The 22,338-nt window shown below is 45.3% G+C and overlaps 3 protein-coding genes across 9 annotated transcripts; 2 read left to right on the top strand and 1 right to left on the bottom strand.

The window, feature by feature from the left end:
* Positions 1-3: 3 nt before the first annotated feature.
* rap1gds1 (RAP1, GTP-GDP dissociation stimulator 1) lies at positions 4-11,848 on the top strand. 2 transcript variants are annotated; one of them, XM_061668682.1, is made up of 15 exons: positions 4-1,277; positions 2,509-2,616; positions 2,686-2,808; positions 3,517-3,642; positions 4,536-4,682; positions 5,054-5,182; positions 5,475-5,600; positions 6,222-6,365; positions 6,449-6,580; positions 6,733-6,867; positions 7,019-7,144; positions 7,661-7,800; positions 7,914-8,040; positions 8,118-8,246; positions 9,457-11,848. In XM_061668682.1, the coding sequence occupies exons 1-15, from the start codon at positions 1,274-1,276 to the stop codon at positions 9,582-9,584; spliced, it is 1,824 nt and encodes a 607-aa protein (XP_061524666.1). In that variant the 5' UTR covers positions 4-1,273; the 3' UTR covers positions 9,585-11,848. The 2 variants fall into 2 exon arrangements, with proteins under 2 accessions (XP_061524666.1, XP_061524667.1); XM_061668683.1 differs by lacking the exon at positions 4,536-4,682.
* A 95-nt stretch (positions 11,849-11,943) lies between these two features.
* LOC133397607 (tetraspanin-5-like) lies at positions 11,944-17,710 on the bottom strand. Of its 4 annotated transcripts, none has more exons than XM_061668697.1 (10): positions 17,272-17,710; positions 16,236-16,286; positions 15,876-16,022; positions 15,591-15,761; positions 14,874-14,999; positions 14,748-14,795; positions 14,288-14,404; positions 14,157-14,218; positions 13,739-13,838; positions 11,945-13,073 (listed from the first exon to the last, which is right to left on the bottom strand). In XM_061668697.1, exons 1-9 carry the CDS (start codon positions 17,350-17,352, stop codon positions 13,766-13,768), a joined length of 876 nt encoding a protein of 291 aa, XP_061524681.1. In that variant the 5' UTR covers positions 17,353-17,710; the 3' UTR covers positions 11,945-13,073; positions 13,739-13,765. The 4 variants fall into 4 exon arrangements, with proteins under 4 accessions (XP_061524684.1, XP_061524681.1, XP_061524682.1 ...); XM_061668698.1 differs by having other exon boundaries at positions 13,746-13,838; XM_061668699.1 differs by lacking the exon at positions 13,739-13,838.
* On the top strand, positions 17,232-21,830 carry LOC133397608 (eukaryotic translation initiation factor 5A-1). 3 transcript variants are annotated; one of them, XM_061668702.1, is made up of 6 exons: positions 17,234-18,572; positions 19,891-20,063; positions 20,131-20,235; positions 20,314-20,445; positions 21,185-21,258; positions 21,404-21,830. In XM_061668702.1, the coding sequence occupies exons 2-5, from the start codon at positions 19,896-19,898 to the stop codon at positions 21,245-21,247; spliced, it is 468 nt and encodes a 155-aa protein (XP_061524686.1). In that variant the 5' UTR covers positions 17,234-18,572; positions 19,891-19,895; the 3' UTR covers positions 21,248-21,258; positions 21,404-21,830. The 3 variants fall into 3 exon arrangements, with proteins under 3 accessions (XP_061524687.1, XP_061524686.1, XP_061524685.1); XM_061668703.1 differs by having other exon boundaries at positions 17,232-18,572; positions 19,894-20,063; positions 21,185-21,830; XM_061668701.1 differs by having other exon boundaries at positions 21,185-21,830.
* The last annotated feature ends 508 nt before the right edge of the window (positions 21,831-22,338 follow it).

Raw genomic sequence — 22,338 nt, 5'->3', positions numbered from 1 at the left:
AGCATACATTTTATCCTCTACACAACACAGAAGGGCACAAGTAATGGAAAATGGGGGGAGGAAAAAAAATAACATGCACATAATGAGGCAAGAAAAAAAATTGAAAAAAATATTCCGAATCGCCTGCAACAATATTACAAGAAAACGACAGTCAGAAGATGATGTCACATGATTTGACATGATTTAAGAAGTTGTAATATGAGGACAAAGCATCAGAGTAAAGGCGTTGTATTCCAAGAAATTCTTTTCCTGAGATGAATTCCTAAAACGCTAATGGTGGATTTTAAAGCAAACGAACAACGAGGCAGGTATCACAATATTTATTGAGACAAATGGAGCACACAAGCCTGAGGGAAATGCAAATAACAAGCGCCTTGACAAAGGTTACTGACGCAGGAGACTCCGCCCGCCAACGCTCTCTATGGAGACTGCAACTGAAAGACAAAAACACAAAATGTTGTAATAGTATGAGGAAAAGAAATGTAATTCAGTTGTGCAATTACATGGAAAAACTTTGTAATATTACGCACTATGAAAGTAAAATTGAACGACTACGAGAATTACAAGAATATTCCAAGAAAAAAAAATAGTTATGAGGAAAAAGAAAGTTTTGAGAAAAATTATATTGGGAGAAAGATGTCTTAAAAATGGCAATGCTGCAGAACGAGCAAAAAAAAAAAAGAAAAAAAAGTTGTAATTTCACTTGAAAAACTAAAAATTTTACCAGAATATTTCAAGAAAAAAATGGCAATATGGTGAGGAAAAAACAGTTACTCGCTCATACATTTGAAGGGAGCTGCTGTGAGGTTTTATTTTGAAGGTGTAGCCGGAAGCCTTTCCTTCCTGACGTGTCTCTGCTTTCATTTTGAAGGCTTAACCGGAAAATTGATCTTACTGCGCGACCCCACTTTGTCACCAAAGTGGTACTGTACAAAAGAGAGGCTCTGACCCCCCAAAAATTCCTCCATAAAAAATCAACTCTTTCCGTGGGTGGGGTGGGGCAATGAGAGGAAGTTAGTCGCGTCGCAGCGTGTCACAGCGTTTTACCTTTTTTAAGGGACTTGCTGAGTGCTAGCTCGTTAGCTCACTCGCTACATCAACGAAGACGCGACGAGACAAGTGTGGCGACAAGAAGAAGAGCGGCGCGCGCGCGTGTGTGTGTCTCGGGGGGGAGCCGGCTTTCATTAGAGGCCGTGACGACGAGCTGGAGAGCTTCCACACACCCCCCACTCCCCCCACGCTCGTCTCTTTTCCGGTGCAGCATCCCGTCGAGATGGGTGAGTGGCTCGCTAAGCTAACCAGCTAACCTGTCAATCCAAATCGGCTTTTAATAATGACGTCACCCCGTTGCTATGTGGCCAAATGGGCAGGCTAGCCTGCTCGTCTGGTGCCATTGCAACCGCAGTAAATACTGTCCGGCTTCCTGGGAGGCTCGGGTGTGGGCTCCATCCTCTGAAATGGCACCGATGGCACTCCTCCATCTTTACAGCTGTTACGCAACACAATCGGGCTCCACCGGAGCATGTAGTTCTTCATTTAAGTCGGGCCCTAGAAAAGGTAAGGCCCGGGGGCCACATGCGGCCCGCCCGTCAGGACCAGCAAATGCCTTCTGCTGGCAGAAACACCATCACAAGAACCGACCAACATTTTCAACCGAAATTCCAATAGTCCCTGCGTGAACTTTTTCCCAACAAGCTATTCTCTTCATTTCGTAGCATTTCTCTTGGCTGCACTCCTTCCAGTATGTGGATATGGATGGATGTTTGATTGCGATTGTTTTCAAGGATTGGGTATATTATAGCATCTATATGTATATGTACAATTACACTGTCATCCCAAGCCACCACTATAAATATATTTTACAATATTGTATGTAATATGATGAAAATGGATATTGTGCAATATTTTTTTAATCTCAATGTTCCATCCATCCATCCATTTTCTGAGCCGCTTCTCCTCACTAGGGTCGCGGGCGTACTGGAGCCTATCCCAGCTGTCATCGGGCAGGAGGCGGGGTACACCCTGAACTGGTTGCCAGCCAATCGCAGGGCACATACAAACAGACAACCATTCGCACTCACATGCACACCTACGGGCAATTTAGAGTCTCCAATTTATGCATGTTTTTGGGATGTGGGAGGAAACCGGAGTGCCCGGAGAAAACCCACGCAGGCACGGGCAGAACATGCAAACTCCACACAGTCGGGGCCGGGGATTGAACCCGGGTCCTCAGAACTGTGAGGCTGACGCTCTAACCAGTCGTCCACCGTGCCGCCCTCAATGTTACCACAAAAATTATATTAAAGCATATAATAAAAATACGCTTTAGCTTCCTCTTTAAACTGTAACCGTAAGATACAGCTTTACAGATGCCACGTCTGCACAGCAGCCAGTGTGCATTGTAGTAAGAAGTGAAGTGCTGACAGTCACAGAATCGGTCAATACAGCCACCTGTTTGTGGCGCGTAATGTTGCTTATTTTGATTACTATTGTGTTTTTTGCTTCCAGACAACCTGAGTGACGCCTTGGCGAAGCTGAAACTTGCATCCACAGACGGCGCCTCGGACAGCGTGGAGAGCTGTCTGGACTGCCTGCTGAAAGCGCTCGTCAACAACAGTACGTAGGGTTCCAAACGGGCGCGCCCGAGCTCCGGCGCTGACCGTTAACTGGGTGGGTTTTGTGCAGACACGGAGACCAGTCTGAAGATCCAGGAGATGGGTGTTCTTCCCCTGCTCCCCACCCTGCTAAGCCCCCAGTCATCCTGCTCCCCCAAAGTTGCCAATATCGTCGCTGAGGTGGCCAAAAATGGTGAGGAGTCAGACATTTTGTTTTGCAGCTACCATGTTAGGCTCCAGGGGTCCTACAAAGACAAACCGTGTATACTTGACACGTCTGGTCGTGTGTAAGCCCCCCCCCCCCCAAGAACCTAGAAAAATGCCCCTCCATCACAGGTGTTACATTCCAGGCCCCCAACCCGATCCAATCCTGTAGTCTGATCCAGCTATAAACTTGTCTGCCTTCCTTCCGACGTGTTGGCATTTCTCTCCCTCATAATTTCCGTGAAAGGCAGAGATTCGCCCCCCTAATCGTTACCTCCTACTCAAAAACTGTGCTGATCGCCACTCCAGCCCAAAGCGATGCAGTGTGGCCATCTACAGCGATCGTTAGTCTTGGCGGTGATTTACAAACCTGAATTCCACAGGCGCTTGGATTTCAATTGAAGAATATAAACGTGATCGACGGCAGCGAATGAGTTGAAATCAAACTTTCATCTCGACACTTGGTCCAAACGCAAAAGCCAGTTTAGCAATGTGAAATTTGGCAGGCGTCTCTATTATTATGAGGTAAACCCCACACACACGCATACACTTGAAGTCTGCCATTTTGTTGTGAAGCAGCCAATTTCCAGTCATTTAGAACACTGTATAGTAGACAGATTGCGTGACACTGACTTTGAACCAGCCCGCTCTATGCTTGGTGCGATGCGTTCAAATGATGAAGCCTTTTCCTCCCTAGAGTTCATGCGGAGTTCCTGTGTGGAAGCGGGCCTCATCCCTCCGCTCATTCAGCTGTTGAACTCCAGCGATCAGGAGGTTCTACTGCAGACCGGCCGGGCTCTCGGCAACATCTGTTACGACAGCCGTAAGTAGCGTTGCTGTGTGAGCGCGGTTTTGGGTTGCGAGCATTGTGGCCTTTGGGATGTGACATTTGCAGGGGAAAACAGCAGAGCCATCAGTCATGCGTATCGTCTTAATGACGATTTTGACACTGTTATAAATGAGTCAAAATAACAAAAACATAGACTGAAGTGTTTTTATATATTTTTTATTTAAATGACATTCTTCGGACAGCGATTGATATGCGAACAGGTTGTGAATTTATATTTGTTTCCTCTTTGGAAGAGGGTATTGATAAATTAGGATACGCCAACTGCTTTCAAATTTTGGACTTCTTGATACGTTTTAAAGACGGATTAAAGCGTGGCCATCGGTGGAGCTTTAAATATACCCGCTTTCGGTTCTGGCGCTTCCCGTACTGAAAGCTTGCTCATCTGTGGAATTCAGTGGGATGTGGCCTTTGTTTTTGGCTTGATTCTGGACTCAACGGTGGAAGTGTAATGAAGCATGTCGCTCATCCTTTTGCTGTGTAAATCGGTGGTGAGGAAAGACAATAGTACTGAGCTTTCCCTTGATTCAGAGAGAAGCATTTAGATTGGTAGCTAACGCATCATTTATGACAAAAAAATTATTTATGAAAGAAAGTGATTGTCAGGTGTAAAGATCTAACAAGATCAGTCTTTGTTAGACAAACATTGCGAGCAAATAGCACAGGAAATTAGCAAGAAAATATATTTTTGGACCATTTTCTCAACGTTTGTCTACATTTACAGTTGACTTTGTTACACTTCAGGGATAATGTACATTACTTATTTTTTTCCATCAAGTGGTTATTTTCTTTATTTTCTTTTTCCTTTTTTTTTTTTTTTTTTTTTTTCTTTGTGGTTGATTTGTGTCTGGGCCTCTTTTGTTTTGCAGATGAGGGCAGGAGTGCAGTTGACCTGGCAGGAGGGGCTCAGATAGTAGCTGAACACATTAAAACCCTCTCCCAAAATACAGAGCCGGAAAATGAGAAGCTCTTGACAGTCTTTTGTGGCATGCTGATGAACTATAGCAATGATAATGGTAATGACCGTCAGAACAACTGTCATCTAATGCGCGGGTGTTCTCTTGTACACCATTTAAAAAAAAAAAAAAAAAAAAAAAAAAAAAAAATGCGAGGGATTTTTCTTTCTTCTCATCTTTTTTCCCCTGCTCTGCTATTTTCCAGCTTTACCTCTGAAATTAGATTGACATACACTCTACATAAAACTCATGATAACATACAGCATTCTACTCGCGACCCAATTAAAATGGACCTCGACCCATTTTGGGCCCTCGGTGGGCAATATGTCAAAGGGGTACAAACTTTTTAATGGTTTCCTTCACAGTCACCATAGTTTTACCAAAACCTCTGTCTGATTGTATTTTCCCAACGACCCCCGCCCCCTGTGTAGATTCCCTACAAGGCCAACTGATCAGCATGGGCGTGATCCCCACTCTGGTGAAGCTGCTCGGCATCCATTCCCACAACGCCGCCCTGACCGAAATGTGTCTCATCGCCTTTGGAAATTTAGCCGAGCTCGGTGAGTTTAGCCGCTCCGCCCACACGCAAGAAGGGAAACGCAAATCCTTCGCAATTTTGTGTCATCCGTCTGTTCTGGAAACAGTTAGAACTTGATTGCGTTCAGGTAAAACTTTGAGGACTTATTTGCCTGACCGTAAAATGGCCCTGCCAAATAAGCAATCTGTGCAACGGCTTAAAATGCGATGCCTTAACGTTATCGCCTCTAGTAAACTCAGAATCAAAGCTGACGTTCTGCTACGTGGAGACGACGTCCTTTGCGATTTGTGACGCGGCCGCCGTTGTCTCGTCAGAGTCGAGCAAGGAGCAGTTCGCCTCCACCAACATTGCCGAGGAGCTGGTGCGCCTTTTCCAGAAGCAAGCGGAGCACGAAAAGAAAGAAATGATATTTGAGGTCCTGGCTCCCCTGGCGGAGAACGGTAATGTGTGATAGTCTTTTTCATCGTGCACACTGCAAAAACCGGGCTTAAAAAAACAAGGGGGGGAAATCTGCAAAATAGATAACCCCTCGTCCCATCTTACTTAGTCTGACAATGTGTATTTATTACAATAATGAATGTATCTTTCATCTATGTATGCCAGTGACTCATCGTCACTGGTAGAACAATTCAAGGCTCTTCCACCAGATGGCAGACGGTACAATTAAACTTTGTAGCCTCCAGTTGCATTTCATACAAGAGCATAATAGTTTTGTGTTCAACTACAAAGGCCTGCGTAATTAAATTTGTGAGGAAATCTAGACGAGATCATTTCAATGTATATGCTTTTTGTCAAATACATTTTGGCTGGTGTGCCGTGAAAATGTTCGCATGCAAATACTGATTGAGAACTTGGCAGTCATGGTTGACAGGTTCCGCATTCAAAGGGTTTATTTGTGTTTTACTGACGTGTAAGATTTGCTGTGAATTTTTGGGATGAGCATTTTTGACTGCTGTGTTTATGCGTCTATTGGTTGTCTTGCTGGGCTGCTCTTGCTGTAATCCGATAGCAATGTTTGAGGCCCACATGACTGACTGGCCTCCTCCTTCGCTCCCGTCCAGATGTGATAAAGTTGCAGATGGTGGAGGCGGGCTTGGTGGAATGTCTCCTGGAGGTGGTGGCCCAGACTGTGGATGGCGAGCGGGAGGAAGACGTCGCCCAGCTGAAGACGGCCTCTGACCTCATGGTGCTGCTGCTGCTCGGAGGTAACAACGCCGCGTTTACAGACGTTGCGGTGCATCTGCGCTGCGGCTCCATTCTTGGTAATCATTCTTGACTGTCTGCGCAGACGAGTCCATGCAGAAGCTGTTTGAGGGCGGGAAGGGCAGTGTCTTCCAGAGGGTGCTTTCTTGGATACCGTCGCACAACCACCAGTTGCAACTGGCCGGCGCTCTTGCCATTGCTAATTTTGCCCGCAACGGTAAGACTGAAGAAGCTGCTGGTTTGTTCGAGCATGTTGCTAATTGAACCCCAAAGCCATTTTCACACCACATACGAGACCAGTGTTTCCCAACCTTTCTCGAGCCAAGGCACCCGTTGGAGATGCTTGTTTCTTTTTCTTTCTGTGGACAGACGGGAACTGCATCCACATGGTGGACACTGGTATCGTGCAGAAGCTTTTGGAGCTGTTGGATCGACACGTTGATGAAGGCAATGTCACAGTTCAACACGCAGCTCTCAGTGCTCTTCGGAACCTGGCCATACCTGGTGAGCGGAGTCTTAATATACACTGCCGGCCAAAAGTTGGGTCACTTCTTCATGTAGTGTCTGTAAATATATACAGTACAGTTGTGTTACCATATTTCATTGTACGGGGGCCAGGATTCCACTTTGATCTCATTGTTTTATGTCCCGCCAGTTGTGAACAAGTCCAAGATGCTGTCAGCTGGAGTCGCAGATGTGGTATTGAAATTCTCGCAGTCGGAGATGCCACCGGTTCAGTTTAAGCTTCTTGGGACTTTACGCATGCTCATCGACACACAAGGTGAAAGTCTTTGCATCCTTCTTGTCATACATACGCTTATCCTTCCAGACCCACCCGCAGTTGCCATATGAAGAGACCAATTTACCACTCCCACAACCTTTAAACATTTAACATTGGTAAAACACACTGAACAACATATATCATGTCTACTCAAGTAGCAGCTTACTAAAAAGAATACAACTCCCTTTATATAAAACATCCAATTCATACCAGCAGCCAAATCAGTCCAAGAGGATAAAAATCCCGCAACACTACTTATTTCTATACATGTTAACTTTTTATAGCATTTTAATCAATATCTGTTTTCAATACTGTAATAACATGAGAGGCTGTAAAAACCTTTACTAACGATTGCTATCAATTGCATATTTCTGCAATAAAATGAGTATTTCTGCGGCAGATGGATAAATACGTTTAAAAAAAAAAAATCTGCGATATAGCAGGGGAACACGGCGTCGTCACAATGGAGCGAACGGTCATGCCGACGGCCTGACTCTGTCTCGTTGTTGGTACCAGTGGAAGCAGCGGACCAGCTCGGCACCAATGAGAAACTGGTGGAGCGGCTGGTGGAGTGGTGTGAAGCCAAAGATCACGCCGGGGTGATGGGCGAGTCCAACAGGCTCCTTTCTGCTCTCATTCGACACAGCAAGTCCAAGGTCTGAGCCCACGCAAGACACAGGAAGTCAGACGTTTTGCTTAGAAGCAGCCATTTTAGGCTCATTTCCACCGATTGGTTCTCTTTCTCTTTTTTTTTCGGCTCTATTTTCAGGAAGTCATCAGGACAGTCATCCAGGGAGGTGGAGTCAAGCACTTAGTTACCATGGCAACCAGCGAGCACATGATCATGCAGAATGAAGCGCTGGTGGCACTGGGCCTCATCGCAGCGCTAGATTTGGGTGAGAACGACGACGAGAGGTGACTCGCGTCTCTTAATCAGTCGCCCGAATGACCTGTTGTTATGATCAATGCATAGTTGCAGCGGAGAAGGACTTTGTGGCCGCGAACCTCGTAGCTGTGCTTCACAAGCTCTTGTCAGATGAGAGGAGTGCGCCGGAGATTAAATACAACTCCATGATACTCATCTGTGCTGTCATGGGCTCCGGTGAGACCACACACACATTTAATGATTGATTTACTAAAATACCAAATAGCGGCCGCGAAACTGCGTGTTCGCTCACTGAAACGGATTGCGCACGCTGTTGGCAACAGGTTTAAAAGTGGTGGAGTTCCCGTTTTTAAGAGGGATTTGCACTTGAAGCAGCGCTGACGGTTTCCATGATTGAATATTTAGGAGGGTGAGCACGGCAAGCGCAAAATGAAATTCGAAGTGATGGAATTGGAAGTGTTAGTGGAAGACGAGCATTACTTATTTACAGAAAAAAAAAAACTGATCTCGCCGCCGATGTTGGTGAAACTAGCAACTGTTTGATTTAGCTCATCCCGAGTACCCATCGAGTGTATTTAAAGATGCAAAATCAGCCATCGCAATTCGTCTTAGGTTTAATAAATCACATTGCGTGGCCTAAATGAATCAATATCGCTGTTGTCGAGTGGAATCCTCGCATTTTCCAAATCATTGAAATTTAGGAGATGGGCGAAGAAAAAAAACATCGTGCTTGAATTACCAAACACCGAATCATTCAAGTTGGTGTTATACCGTATAAGGCTATCATATACCGTTGTGCACCAACATCAACACAACACCACCCCGAAATCACCTTCAATTGTTCATCTAATACACAAAAAAATGGCTCATTTATTACGCTGTCATTGATTAAAATGCGAGGACAAAAAAGCCTTTAATACTTGACAAACGCGAATCGTCTTCAACTAAAACAAAAAGCTGACTAAACGCTCTAATAGGTGTAAATAAATGTGTACATCTTTGTGGCTGACTCAGATCCTTGTGCACCGAAACATTACAACGATCCTTTTTTTAACAACAACAGGCATTTCATTCAGTGTTTAAAAAAACATCGACTATCAATCTTGAGGTGACATAATGCCACACGTCTCCCGCAGAATGAGGAAACAGCCAAGTTTTGCGATACTTGTCAGGCGGTTCAAATGTCCGACACAGCTAATAACGGTTGTTCTCAAGCTATTTTTTACGCTTTACGTTAGTTAATAATCTGTTAAAATAACAGACAACGTGGGGACAGAGCTGTAGTATGGATTTGTGAAAAAAATGACATTGACCATATTTGGACCAATGGGCCCCATGGATAATGACATTAGTATGGATTCATTTTTAGTTTTGTAGATTAATTGTGTTTTGAAGAAGCAGCGTTGACTCCTCTCTGTTCTGTCAGAGCCCCTCCACAAAGAAGTCCAGAGCCGGGCCTTCATCGACGTGGTGTCCAAGCTTCGCGCGCACGAAAACAAGACCGTGTCGCACCAGGCGTCGCTGACAGAGCAGCGGCTAACCGCCCAGAGCTAAACGACCGTGTTCGCCATCAGCCCCCCGCCCCCAGCCACGGCACCCCAAAGCCCTGCGCCTAATCACCCGATGAATGCTCTACCCCTTGTACTGTAACGCCATCGTCACGTGCCAAGGTACCATGTTGCGTCGACTGCCAGACAGACATCCTCTTGACTCGTGCTAAGGACAGACCGACGTACGTCACGTATGAATTGAGTTACATGTGCGGAGTACCAAAACCCGCCGTCATAATAATGCGATTTAGCTAGGTGAGGTAGCACATTTTGACGCGTCAGGCTTTCCTCGGTCCCTCGGCTTGTGCATGCTAGTGTTGTCACGGTACCAAAATTCTGACTTTGATAGTGTACCTGCATAAATTACCTCGATACCGATACTGAAACGATACCACGGCAAAAACCTCAAACATCAGTAACAGCGGTGGAATCATATTGACGAAACACAGATCTTCAAATTCTTAGCATTTCAAAAAAAATACTGGGCAGTGTCAAATATTTCTTGAAATGATTCAATAAGTATCATTTAAAAGGTTGTTCCATCAGCCTGTCGCTGGTCTTTCACATTGTTAGCATTAAGCTAGCAGACTTTTGTTCGAACAAATGATGCGGTTTGGTTGAAGATTTTAGGGCTTAACTATACTGTACAATGTTTAGTTCTTTGTTTTAGGTATCGGTTTGACACTAAACTTAAACTTGAACTTGTAGTGCACTGCTGATTAGGCTTCAGGTGCTGTTCTTCCGCGCTTGCTGTACTGTTGTTGTGTGGGCCCCCAGAAGCTGAATAAAGTCGCTACAGTCTACCGCAGCGCGTTAGTCCGGCTTTCGTTCTTTCCACATACAAATACAGCACATATTTCTTACGGGAGAGACCAATAAGCATCTTCAAGCGAGGACATTCTATCTCTTTTTTGGGAGAAATGTTTGCAGAAGTACCGCTACTAAAAATATGTGGTATCGTTTCATTTTGGATGGCGAGATATTGCGCTACTTTTGTAGTGCCGGTAAACCGTGCAACCCTCGTGCATGCGTCTTTGCGACACTTGTAGAACAAACGTGACGCCGGCTGCCCTGTTAAACCCAACAGTGTCGCTCCAGAATGGTGCATGTTTTCCTTTGGCCAGCAGAGTGGGGAACCTCTTTTAGGTTTTATTTTTTGCATTCTTTTGAGGTTTGAGTCTTATTTTTATTTATTTTTGAAGTTTACGTTGATCCAGTACGTGGTCTAGCTGCTGACCAAAGGGTCTACAGATCTGTGGAAAAAGTCAGAACTAAAGAGTGAGGCACCTTTCATTAGTCAGGTCTCCTTCACTCAGAAAATGACCGTGTTACCTCATCGTGTTACCTGGCTGTTTATATCCAAGTGCAGAGTATCGGGCATCTGTGATCCTTTTGCACTCGGCCAACGCAGGATATTGAAATTTGGTAGGCACGTCTGTCATGAGTAGAACCACAAAATGTCTTCAAAAAACTGCCTGAAAACACACAGGAAGTCAGCCATTTTACAGTTTTTTTGGGGTCATTTTCTGGTGTTCTCAAAAGACGAACTTGTCCAATTGCTACCGAATACGCGTACCCGACTAAATTGCGAAACATTGGACTTTTCGTCACTGCACGTGGGCACCATCAGCTTTACGGATGCTACGTCTGCTCCGGACACCGGCTCATCTCTCCTTGGTAAACGTCAGCTCTACTGTATTATAGGTAGTGGAAAAGGGGCTCACGAAATGAAGAATTGAGTAACTACGATATGTTTGAGAGAGTAAATATGGATCATGTTTATGCGAATCATTTCCCCCCTAACCCCACCGGTGTCAATGGTGCATTGCCGAAAACCCGTTGAAATATTGGTGACTTTATTCATTGGGAGCACAAAAGCGCAACAAAAAAAACAAACAAAAAAACGCAATGAATTTTTCGATGTGGTTTTAGCAGTAAATAAAAGCGCAGCTAGCGTCGGTAAGTGAATGCACATTAGTGAAGAAATGCATGAGCCGCCACAAGAGTGGGATCAATGAAGGATGCTTTCTCATATCACATCACACACACTGGAAATCTTGGCATGTCCCAACCTATAACAAATGTTACCATCTCGTTGTTGTTTTTTTAAAAAGGTATGGATGGTTATTGATCAGATTTGTGATCTTAATGAGTTGCATCCATAGCAACAGCATAAAAGTACTATAAACAAATGTTTGTTGTAAACGTCAAAGCGTTGTACATTTGGAGGATTGTAACACAGAAGATAATTAAAAGATAGCTCGCGCAGTTTGCTGTCTTTTTTTTATCAGAACTAAAAAAAAATGTTTGACGCTGAATAACTTGATGTAGCGACACAATACTAACACTTCACAGAATGTTTTGACAAAAAAATTCATTCTCACCAGTTCAGTCATTTATTTTAAAAGCAGTCTCATTTTTAAGGTAATGAGCGAGAACACAACATAAATTAATAACTTTCGTGGGATTTGCTCTGATCTAAAACAATCCAAGGTGTTGGTACAGTGGACAGTGATGAGTATTTTACACACGATTCATCAAAAACAATGCTTTTTTTTTTTTTTTTTTTTTAATGTATTTCAGCACATTTAGAAAAAAATGCAGATGCTTGTCAGATTTGATTCAAGTCCAAAAACATACAATATGTCACGAGTGAGTGGCAAGTACAATATTAAAATAAAAGGTGACAGCTCCTGCTGCAAACCCAAACCAGTAACATTTTTTAACTGTATTCAACTCCTTCCAAAAATAACTACTTGTATGGCAAACCTTTCACATTGTTGAAGATCTCAAGTGACAGTTATCTTACAATAAAAAAAAACCGAGTCAAATATTGTACCTTCAACGGCACATGTTTTGTGAAACATCTTCAGCATAGTAAATAACGTGTTTTAAATGGATAAAGTTCGAACCCTCGAGCTGCTCACGAATTAAGTAAAATGTCACACGAAACATTGTGCAGTAAATGGTATATGTTTTGATGGCTGAAGTTGTAACAAAGCTAAAGTCTACGCATTGTATCACGCAAACAAATAGTTAACTACAGCCGGGCTTTATGGACTTAGCAATGACGCATTATGGAAAATACTGATGTAATATTAAAAGCATTTCTCAAAACGTGTTTGGTGAGCAACGCATGAGCCATGCTAGCTCAAAATGCTAACGTGAGGTCAAGTTAGTGGCACTAGCAAGCTTAGCCTACTCGGCTAGCTCCCGGTTGGCCCACGTTTTATTGCCTTTTTTTAACGACTGTAATGGTAAATACTAGAGAACTAGCCAGCATTACGGGAACAGTGTCTCAACTACAACAGTAAACAAAGCGGGGCAGTGTTTTTCATTTTACACGTACATAACTGTACATACATCATCGTTTTCATACAGTGGTGTAGTGCCTTTAAAAAGGTGCTGGCTCTGTGAGTAGTGCGGGTGAATGTCCCCTTCGTTGACGTCCTCGTGAAGGCCTCAAGTCCTGCAGCTGACTTGTCAAAATCCACTAGACCAAAATAAGAGAAACAATTAAAAAATAGGCTTTTTTTTTTCTTAAAGCTATTGCTCAATATTCCTTTTTGAGGCTCGCAGTTCAATGGCTACGCTTGCACAGACAGCAATAATCTGACAAATGACCATGGGGAAAAACCAAGGTTGTACTTGAATGGTCCTTTTATGATGGACTTTTGCTGTCCCGCTGACATTTGACCTTCTAAATGGGAAAACGGGAGGTACTCGGGTGGGGGGTGGGGGAGAGCACTGTTTCGATGTATTTATTTTGACTAACCACACCAAAACAAAACAACATGCTGCGAAAACTAATTCAAGGGAATAGAGCTGTCCGTGTGGAAAATAGCCCTTTAATCCACTGTTACCTGTTAGGATTAAAAAGCAGTTTCCGCTCTCGGCAAAGAAACTAGAAAAAGGAGGGATGGGAAGCTTATTAGCAAGCCGAGACATCACAACATACTTCAACAATGTCACAAAGCGCTAACGCAAGAAATGTCCTGGCTGCTCCGCCAACAACAGATGCTATTATCTTTATTACTAGCAATTTGTATGAATTTTTTTTTACAAAATATAATCATCTTTTTGTATAAATGTAACTAAAATGACTAGTGGTGCAAAATTCAACTAGAAGTAGGTCACATCAAGCCAACCAAAACCCACCGCATACCAACACGCATAGCACGTGTCTCACGAGTAGTACGCTGGCACTTTCTTGCTCGAGTGTGGCGGGGCTCGACGGACGGACAGTTGGGGGGGCACCCTGATGAAGCATGCGGAAGGGGGGAGAAAAAGGGGCGCAGTGAATTATCGTCGTTCCTACTTGGAACCGCTGAACTCAAAGCCGACCAGAGAACAGGAAAAGGACCGGACCTGTGCGACGCAGTCGGAAGAATTTGGAATTGAAGCCAAATGTTCTGAAATCATACAAAGCCAGTGACGGCAACGAAGGTATTCGGCTTAAGAGGTTCCGCTGTATCCTGATCGCGTAGCGAAATGGAAACTACAATAGTGGTGACAAGATGGATTCGGGGGCAAAACAAAACCAAGCGCCTCTGTGGCGTTCTGCTCATTTCCTTACCAGCTTGCGCGCACAGCTTCGATGTCGCTCACCAAGTTCTGCGCCAAACAAATTCCAAAGATCTGTGGATGGCAAAATGGCACCTGGGTAAATGAAATGACAGAAAAGTCAAACAAGTTAGCAAGGCTGACCTGGAGCAACGCAACGCCGATGAATATCCCGGCCACCAAGGTCAGGTTGTCCTGCAGCCACTTCTCAAACTGCGGCACGCAACCTTTCACATTGATGTAATCCTTCTGCTCCGAGTCCTGCGGAACGCAAGCGTCAAATCGGTCAGATGGCTCGCGTGAGATCGTTCCACGCTAAGAATAGCCGAGACGGTGAAGAGTGGAAAAGCAGCTCGGATCTATCGATCTTGACATTTGCAGGGAGTGGTAGAAAATGACAAACCACACTGTTAGTCACAAAAGGGCATGGTATGCATGGGAAATCAGGATAGATCAATATTCAGCGACAATTTTCAAACAAGAAGAAAGTGGAGGATGACGACGAAAGTTCAATCTCAAAGGTAAATCTGTCAATATGGTGAAATGCTACATTTTGTGACAGAATTGCTGCTTCGACGAATATGTAAAACGATGACGCACTTACTGATTTTGCCCGAACGTCATATCCGCACTGAGTGTTTATTACGTCCTCCTAAGGACAAAAAAATATGTTGAGTATCAGTCGAGTAATAGTAACGTGTCCAGATAGACTCTGTGCCGCTGCACGCACGGCGGGGTCCTTGGTGCAGCAGGAGAAGGGGACGCCGCACTTTTCCCGACTGGGGTTTGTGTCGGTGCAGTTGAAGTAGATGTTGAGGTTCCAGTCGTCCGCTCCAAAAGCACCGCAGCACTCCCACTGATGGCAACGACAAAAACGTGCCACGTTACGGAATAGCGTCTATTTGAAGGCGCGCCACACGAGGACAGATGCGTTAAAATGGCACTCGAACCACATATTCTGAAAACATAGGCATTATCATTAAATAGAATGGAAAGAATTCCTGGGGCAGTGTAACACAGGCACACATGGAGACGGTCACAACTCCTCGGTACGCTGCAGTAAAATCCATTTGTTGCAGAGGATAAAGAACACGTCCCTGTGAGTATTGCATTGTCTGCTCGCCAGACTGCATTACTTTAAATACATAGTCACTTTTTACTGCAGTTTAATCAATGTTTATATTTTCAATTTTGACATTTGTGTAAAAACCCATAAAAAAAAAAAAAATGATGGCTATAAACCCAAGATGTTTGCGATTATATCCGGGATTTCCGGCACAGAAAGTAGATCTATTCGACAAAAACGAAAATCTGCGGTATACAGTAGCAGAAGAACACAGTATTCTGATTTTCTATATTTCGAAGGTTACTATTATGCTGGAATAGTCCCGACAATTAACGGTTTTTTTCTCGTCGCTTTAATCGACTGTGTCCGAGTTGACCTTACATATTCCTGCGTGAAATCGATGAGGTTCTGCAGGTCGATGTCGTCCCGGTAAGCCCGGATGTTGTTGTTGATGAACAAGTTCAACTGGTCCTTAATCCAGTCCTTGAAGACGAAAGCCAGGATTCCGGCGGTCAGCTCCAGAAAAAAGATGATTCCCAGGAACACGGAGAACTGCGGGAGGAAAAGATCTCAGCCCCGCGGGGAGGACGCCGTTCACGGTCAGTCGTGATGGTTGTCGGTCATTACTGAATGGAGATGAGTGCTCGTTAATCGCATGCGACATACAAATTTGAGCAGGAAGGTATTTTCCCGCAGCGCTCCGATGCATCCGGCAAAGCCCAAAATGAACATGACCCCACCGACCACCATGAAGAGCCACACCGGGTCCAGACCGCCCAGGTCGGTGATGGATGAAATGTTGGACAAAACCCCCTGGAGGAGACACACAGCGGGAAACTGGGAAAACCCAACCGGACGACAAATTGCATCCGAGGGGAGACTTTGCGGCAGCGGCAAAAAACGGGGTAAGCCAACATTAAAAAGTCAGAATGTTCTGGGAATAAAGGGTGAAAAACAAAACTCATGATGCTACCGCACTAAATAATGTGACAAATGTCCAGCAGAGGGTGCTGTTATGCCGCTCACCTTCTCACTCCATGCCCACAAGCCAATTCCCACCAAGGCCATGCCCAGCAGCTGAAAAACAAATCAAACAACTACAGTCACAAAGTGGACAACGAAACAAAGTTACATCATAAGAAATGTTATGAAATATTCCCCTCAGTCTTTCCCGACACGCGTGGGTTCGGGACTGAGAACAGCCAAAAACTGCCGAGTAATTGACGCAGCCAACCCCCCCCCCACTTAAAAATGTTAAAAATTGCCTATCCCAATAGTTTAAAATATAAACAAACCGTGATATAAGTTCATTTCAAACTCATCTTTAGCCCTAAAATAAATGGCTTACAGATGATGTGATTGAAAAAAAAGTCATAATAATCCGGAGTGTACTTCACAACATCTGGCCACAATCCGTTCACGAGGTTTCTTTGCAGCAAAAGTCGAGTATCGCTTGTTTTTGTGGCAGTAGGTCACATTCGTTTTTCCCAACCGTGGGTCCTAAGGACGTGAGAGCTGAGACGAATAAGCTAAAGATGGCCATTGAATTGGAGCACAAAATCGTGAGCGAGGGTGGCGTGACGTGCAACAGAAGGATTTGATCCATGATAGAACGAGCATTAAAATACTTTTAAGCTGCAGACCCCTGACCATGAAAAGATGGAGGAAATGTGGCGAAAATTGACCCAAAAATAAAAACCCAGGTAAAGAGCGACGCGAATAACGAATCGCTTATGTGCGGGGTGTTGCTGCAGAACTACTTTGGCCCAACTCTGTATGGAGAAAATGTAAAAAAAAATTTGAAGTGGATTCCATCTTTTTACTATGACAATTGTCGCCTCCACCCTCCCAAACAAAAACAATACTACTACAAATAACACCCCCCCCCCCCCCAAGCTTGTGCCTTTCCGTCTTTGAAAGCTTGACCCTGAAGGGCACCAACAAGCCGATTAGCGGCTGTCGGCTGTCGCTTTGGGCGCTGCACCAGCAGGGCTCGATGCCGTTCTTTTCTTTTCCTCTTCGAACGCGATGTGGACTGATCGGGATCGGCCTCGTCGCTTACCCAAAAGAGGATGTTGAACCCAAAAATGAAGTATTTGATGCAGCAGCTGACTTCGTGGCCTTTGTAGTGATTCCCTGACATGTTTGCTCATCATCGGCCGATGGAGCTCAAAGAAATAAAAAGGCAAAGAAACACAATTGCGGACAATAGGACGGGCGGGCCTGCTCGACGGGCTTTGTGGGGCAGGTTCAAGTAGCGGTCCGTGGATGCATCTCGTCACCGGGACCGCTAGCCCAAATGACGTCCAAAAACGTTCCCGGGCTACTTTGCTGACGTGCGAGGCGCTCACGTGGCACGGATGCACGCCGCGATCCAAATGTGACGAGCGATTTCCTCCGTTTGTCGCCGCGACATCCGAGGTGCGTTCGGGGGTTTTGCTTTGGGATTGTGCGCCCAACGGGAGGCGGGACCGCACAAGCAGGTGCTGTCGCCTCATTGGCCAATGACCACACTGAAGGATACCGCTGGGAACCAATCCGAACGCGGGGGCAAAGGCGTTTCCGGTCGAGCCTTTCGTCACTTCCTGTTTATGATCGCTCGCCGCACAATATTTTATTCATCCGGTAATAGGAACAATATGACGGTGAATTAACACAAGTAGAACAAAGTCAGATTGCATCAGATATTGTCATGTTACAACAACAGTTGCGACGAATTAAGTCACAATATTCTGAGGGAAAAGTGGTGAAGTATACGAGAATAAAGTTGGAATATTACAGGGGCGAAGTTGTAATAGAAAAAGCTCATGGCACTCTGTAAAAATAGCAATGTCCAAAAAAGTCGCTCTTAGGAAAAAAACATCGTTACCGAGGAAGTTGTAATATTGCGAGAATAAAGTCATTTTCATGTGACGAATATTGGCTTCAACTTCAACTTGACTTCCGCCTTCAATGTAATCGACACACGCCGAACTCGGCGAGGGCGGTCGACCATTTTATTGCGAAGGTCCCAAGCGGACGTTGCGATCCACAACTCCGTCACAAGACGGCCGAGAGGGGCGGGGCGGGGAGCACCGGGGCCTGTGACGTCACAGCCAAATAACGGGACCGTTGGGCGGGCGTGTTCACTCCGGTCCGGCGTCGGACTTTTGACGGTTGAGGCCAGGGTGAATAAAGACGCAGCAGCAGCAGCAAGAAGAAGAAGAAGAAGAAGAACAACAACAACAAAGCCAGTCGGGACTGAAATGAAAGACTAACAACGACGACGTAGCAGACGAAGGCGAGCGAGTGGACGACGAGGCCACGGCGTTGGGGGACTTGAAACCAAGTGAGGCCACCGAGGAAAGTCTTTGTCCGAAAAGGGTGAGTTACGCACCAAAACAGTGGCGAGAGCATCGGCATTGCCGTGCGACATAGAAACATGTCAGCGTTAGCGGGGAGTCTGATTTGTCCTCCTCCAGCCGAAGTGTTCAGACACCTGCACATTTGATTCGAGCTAATTAAACCTCCACAACGCCAAACCTTTCCCCCGAATGGCACATTTCAAGTACATGCAATTGCGCACGGCATTTCGTTTGTTTGTTTGAATGTTTTCTTTCGACGCCTGCTGGCCGCCTTACAAAAAGGTGGAGCGCAAGTGCAGCAGCAAGTAATGGCTTCGTCATGACACTTGGGGCTAGCTCGCAGCAGCTGCGCTAGCGGGCCGACATGCAAGTCGCCGAGGAGGAAGACTCGGGCCGGGTTGCGCGATCGCGACGCGGTTCGAGCGCGTGGCGACTTTCGGGCACGACGGCGGTGACGCGGACGCGCGGCTCGGGCGAGGCCTCAGGCAGCGGGACGCGCGAAATGAATCAAGACGCGACATGTTTGATGACGGCAAGAGTCGAGTCACTTGATTTTGAATTTGAATACGTGAGAAAGGGAAGAAAAGACAAATTGTCTCAATTGTCCTCATTTGATTTTGTCGGACATGATTCCTTTTGATTTGACAACAGGTCTCGTGCAGCGGTGGTTCTACTGATCACTCCTCTTTTAGCACGATGGCATCTATTGGAGGGGAGGCGTTTCTTTTTTTAAGTGGCTGCATGGCATCTATTCCGTCGACGCTCACTAATTGAGGAAATCATGTTCAATAATGTTTGCGCAACAAAAATTAGTTACTCCATTTACATGACTGCATCAACTACAGAGTAGTAGGCGTTTATTTGACACAAGGCATTTATTTTCGAGGAGACCTTTATTTGATTGACAGACGGTTGCCTTTTCCTGAGGGGAAAGGGGCGTCTATTTGAGCTGAGCCATTTCCTCAAGTGGACGCACCGATTATTCGGGGGTACGGCGTCTATTCGAGCGGAGGCCGCTATTTGTGGAAATACAGTTCATGCTTGTTTTAAGCAACGACTTCAAAAATGAACCCAACTGCATGTCGCCGGTTCTTTTTAGTTTGACTAAACTACAGACGGTATAATTGGAAGTAAGGCATTTAGGTTCGAGGAGGCTTGTGTATGATACCGACTGCCATATTTTTCCTTCTGGGTGAAAAGGGATGCATCCGTTTGGGACGAGGCATCCCTTGAAGCGGACGAGACGATTATATGGGGTTCGGTGTCTAATTAGCCGCGGCGGCCGTGTTGTGAAAATGACGTGGTAGGAAGTGTGTGCCCGCCCGTGTGCCCCGCAGCAGACATGGCAGACGCAGAGCTGGACTTCCAGACGGGCGATGCCGGCGCGTCGGCCACCTACCCCATGCAGTGCTCGGCCCTACGCAAGAACGGCCACGTCGTGCTTAAAGGCCGCCCCTGCAAGATTATGGAGATGTCCACCTCCAAGACGGGCAAGCACGGCCACGCCAAGGTCGGCCCCGCGCCCAAGCTGGCGTTTGGGATTCCGACCCTAACCGGAGTTTGGCTCGCTTCCGCAGGTCCACCTGGTTGGCATCGACATCTTCTCCGGGAAGAAGTACGAAGACATCTGCCCTTCCACCCACAACATGGACGTGCCCAACATCAAGAGGGTCGACTACCAGGTGAGACCTGGCGGACGCGCCCCCTTCGCCGCCGCACCCCAAATTTTCGCATCTTTTCCACCTCCTCTCCTCTCCCAGCTGATCGGGATCCAAGATGGCTACCTGTCCCTGCTCCAGGACAGCGGGGAGGTGAGAGAGGACCTGAAGATCCCAGAGGGCGACCTGGGCAAAGAGATCGAGAGCAAAAACGAAGCCGGGGAAGAAATCCTGGTCAGTATTGACTCAACTGCAGAAAGCACCGTACGTTTATCGGAAGTCAACTCGTCCAAGAGCAAGTATGATAGACGCAAGCGCTTTGGCGAAGTTATTCAAGTTTGCGCTTGCTGTACTCGAGCCTTACTTCAAACAGATGGCAGGCATTTATTTGAAGAAAGGCTTTTATTTTGAAGGAGGCCTTTCATTGTGCTTGGATGACTGCCCCTGATGGCTGAGGGGGGAAAAGTGGTGCGTGTTTGAAGTGAGGCGTTTCTAACAATTGCTATGGTGATTAATCAAAGTATGGCATCCATTAGAGCAGAGACAATGTGATTGTTTTCATAGGAGCTGGGGTGTCCGGTTACTAAACTGAACACCTGTCATGGTTACCGTCTTTGGGGGGCATCTCATTGAAGGGAGACCGTCCTTGAAGTAGACCCGGCAATTATTCGGGGCACACCATCTATTAGAAGGGACACCACGGGTTGAGAAAATACAATCGTTTTCCTCAAGGCCAGAGGCATTCATTTACTAAGCTACAGAGACGAGCTGGTGTTTAATGAAGTAGGGCTTTTTATTTTCGCGGAGGTCGTTTTAATGAGGGGATAAAAAAGGAGGCGGCGCTTAAATTGGGGCATGGCGTTGATTCGAGTGGAGGCCATCGTTTTGAAAAATAACGGCGGTCTGCAGAACACTTACACTTGTTTCGGGGGAGATGTCGATTTGAGGCGAGGCGTTAACTTTTGTCTTGCAGGTGACCGTTCTCAACGCGATGGATGAGGAAGCTGCCATTGGCATCAAAGCTTTGGGGAAATAAGCGGCAGCCAGGTCAATAAATCCACAGCATGCACATTAGCGCCATTTTGCATTTAGTCCTCGTTTCTATCGGGAAACAACTTTTCTTCCTTCTGGTTTCGGAGCGCCCTCACACTTGTTTCTCTTTTCGTCTCTTCTTCTTGTCACTGTGTTACAGGGGCTGCCGGACCTTGGGTGGGGAGGGGGGAAAAGGAGGGAATGTTGCTGTCCTTCCTCCTTTCTTTCTTTTTCATAACTTCCCTCTGTATACTTTAGAGCACAGGTTTATAATGTTTATGATGATGATTGTATATTATGAGCATTTGGGGGTTAAATGTCCTCAGAGCAATTGGGAATATACACAAAAGTATAACAAGGGTTCAGGGAAGGCAGAGGTGAAAGTGGCGTTCATGCAACTATTTTAATTTTTTTTGTGTGAACTTGTTCCCATGTTTTATAAAAGGGCTTTCATTGCAAAATGATGAAGGCTTGAAATACACTATGGTTTCCTCATTCGAAGTGCGGCCATTTACAGCATCGCTCCTTGTTTATTTTCGCGAACGTTCATCACAGGCAAGTCCAATTAAAACACAAGTAACCGACGAGTCCTGTTGTTGTAATTGAGTCTTGATTCAATTTATTTGCTGGCGAGAATTGAAAGAAGCGAAACACTGGTTCATGCAAACGGGAGTTCAGAATCTTGCTGTTCAAAATACTTTAAACGCGTTTCGTTTTTCTGACGTCTAAAAGTAATTTAAAAATGTTAATTTTTAAATGGGTAGATTTAAAGTGCAAGTGGAAATTATCTTTGACAAATAACCAACTTTTACATTTAAAAAAAATGCCCTACTCAAGGAAATTAGTTTTCTCCATCAGTTGTCAGATTTACGGGGGATGGTTACTGTCATACATTATTATTATAATTAAGAAATTGTCTTAGTTAAAAATTTATTTATTGATAGGTATTTTAAGGACGATTACCCCCCCAAAAAATACAGAAAAATGTAATGTTAAAAAAAAATTAAAAAATATATAAAATATATAATACCGACAAATTTATCAATAGTTTCTTTGCCCTATAATTATACCATTAAAAATTATTTGATCAGAAAT

This window comes from Phycodurus eques, chromosome 23, assembly GCF_024500275.1.
Source record: "Phycodurus eques isolate BA_2022a chromosome 23, UOR_Pequ_1.1, whole genome shotgun sequence".
Lineage (NCBI taxonomy): Eukaryota > Metazoa > Chordata > Actinopteri > Syngnathiformes > Syngnathidae > Phycodurus > Phycodurus eques.
This window is presented reverse-complemented; position numbering and strand designations above follow the sequence as displayed.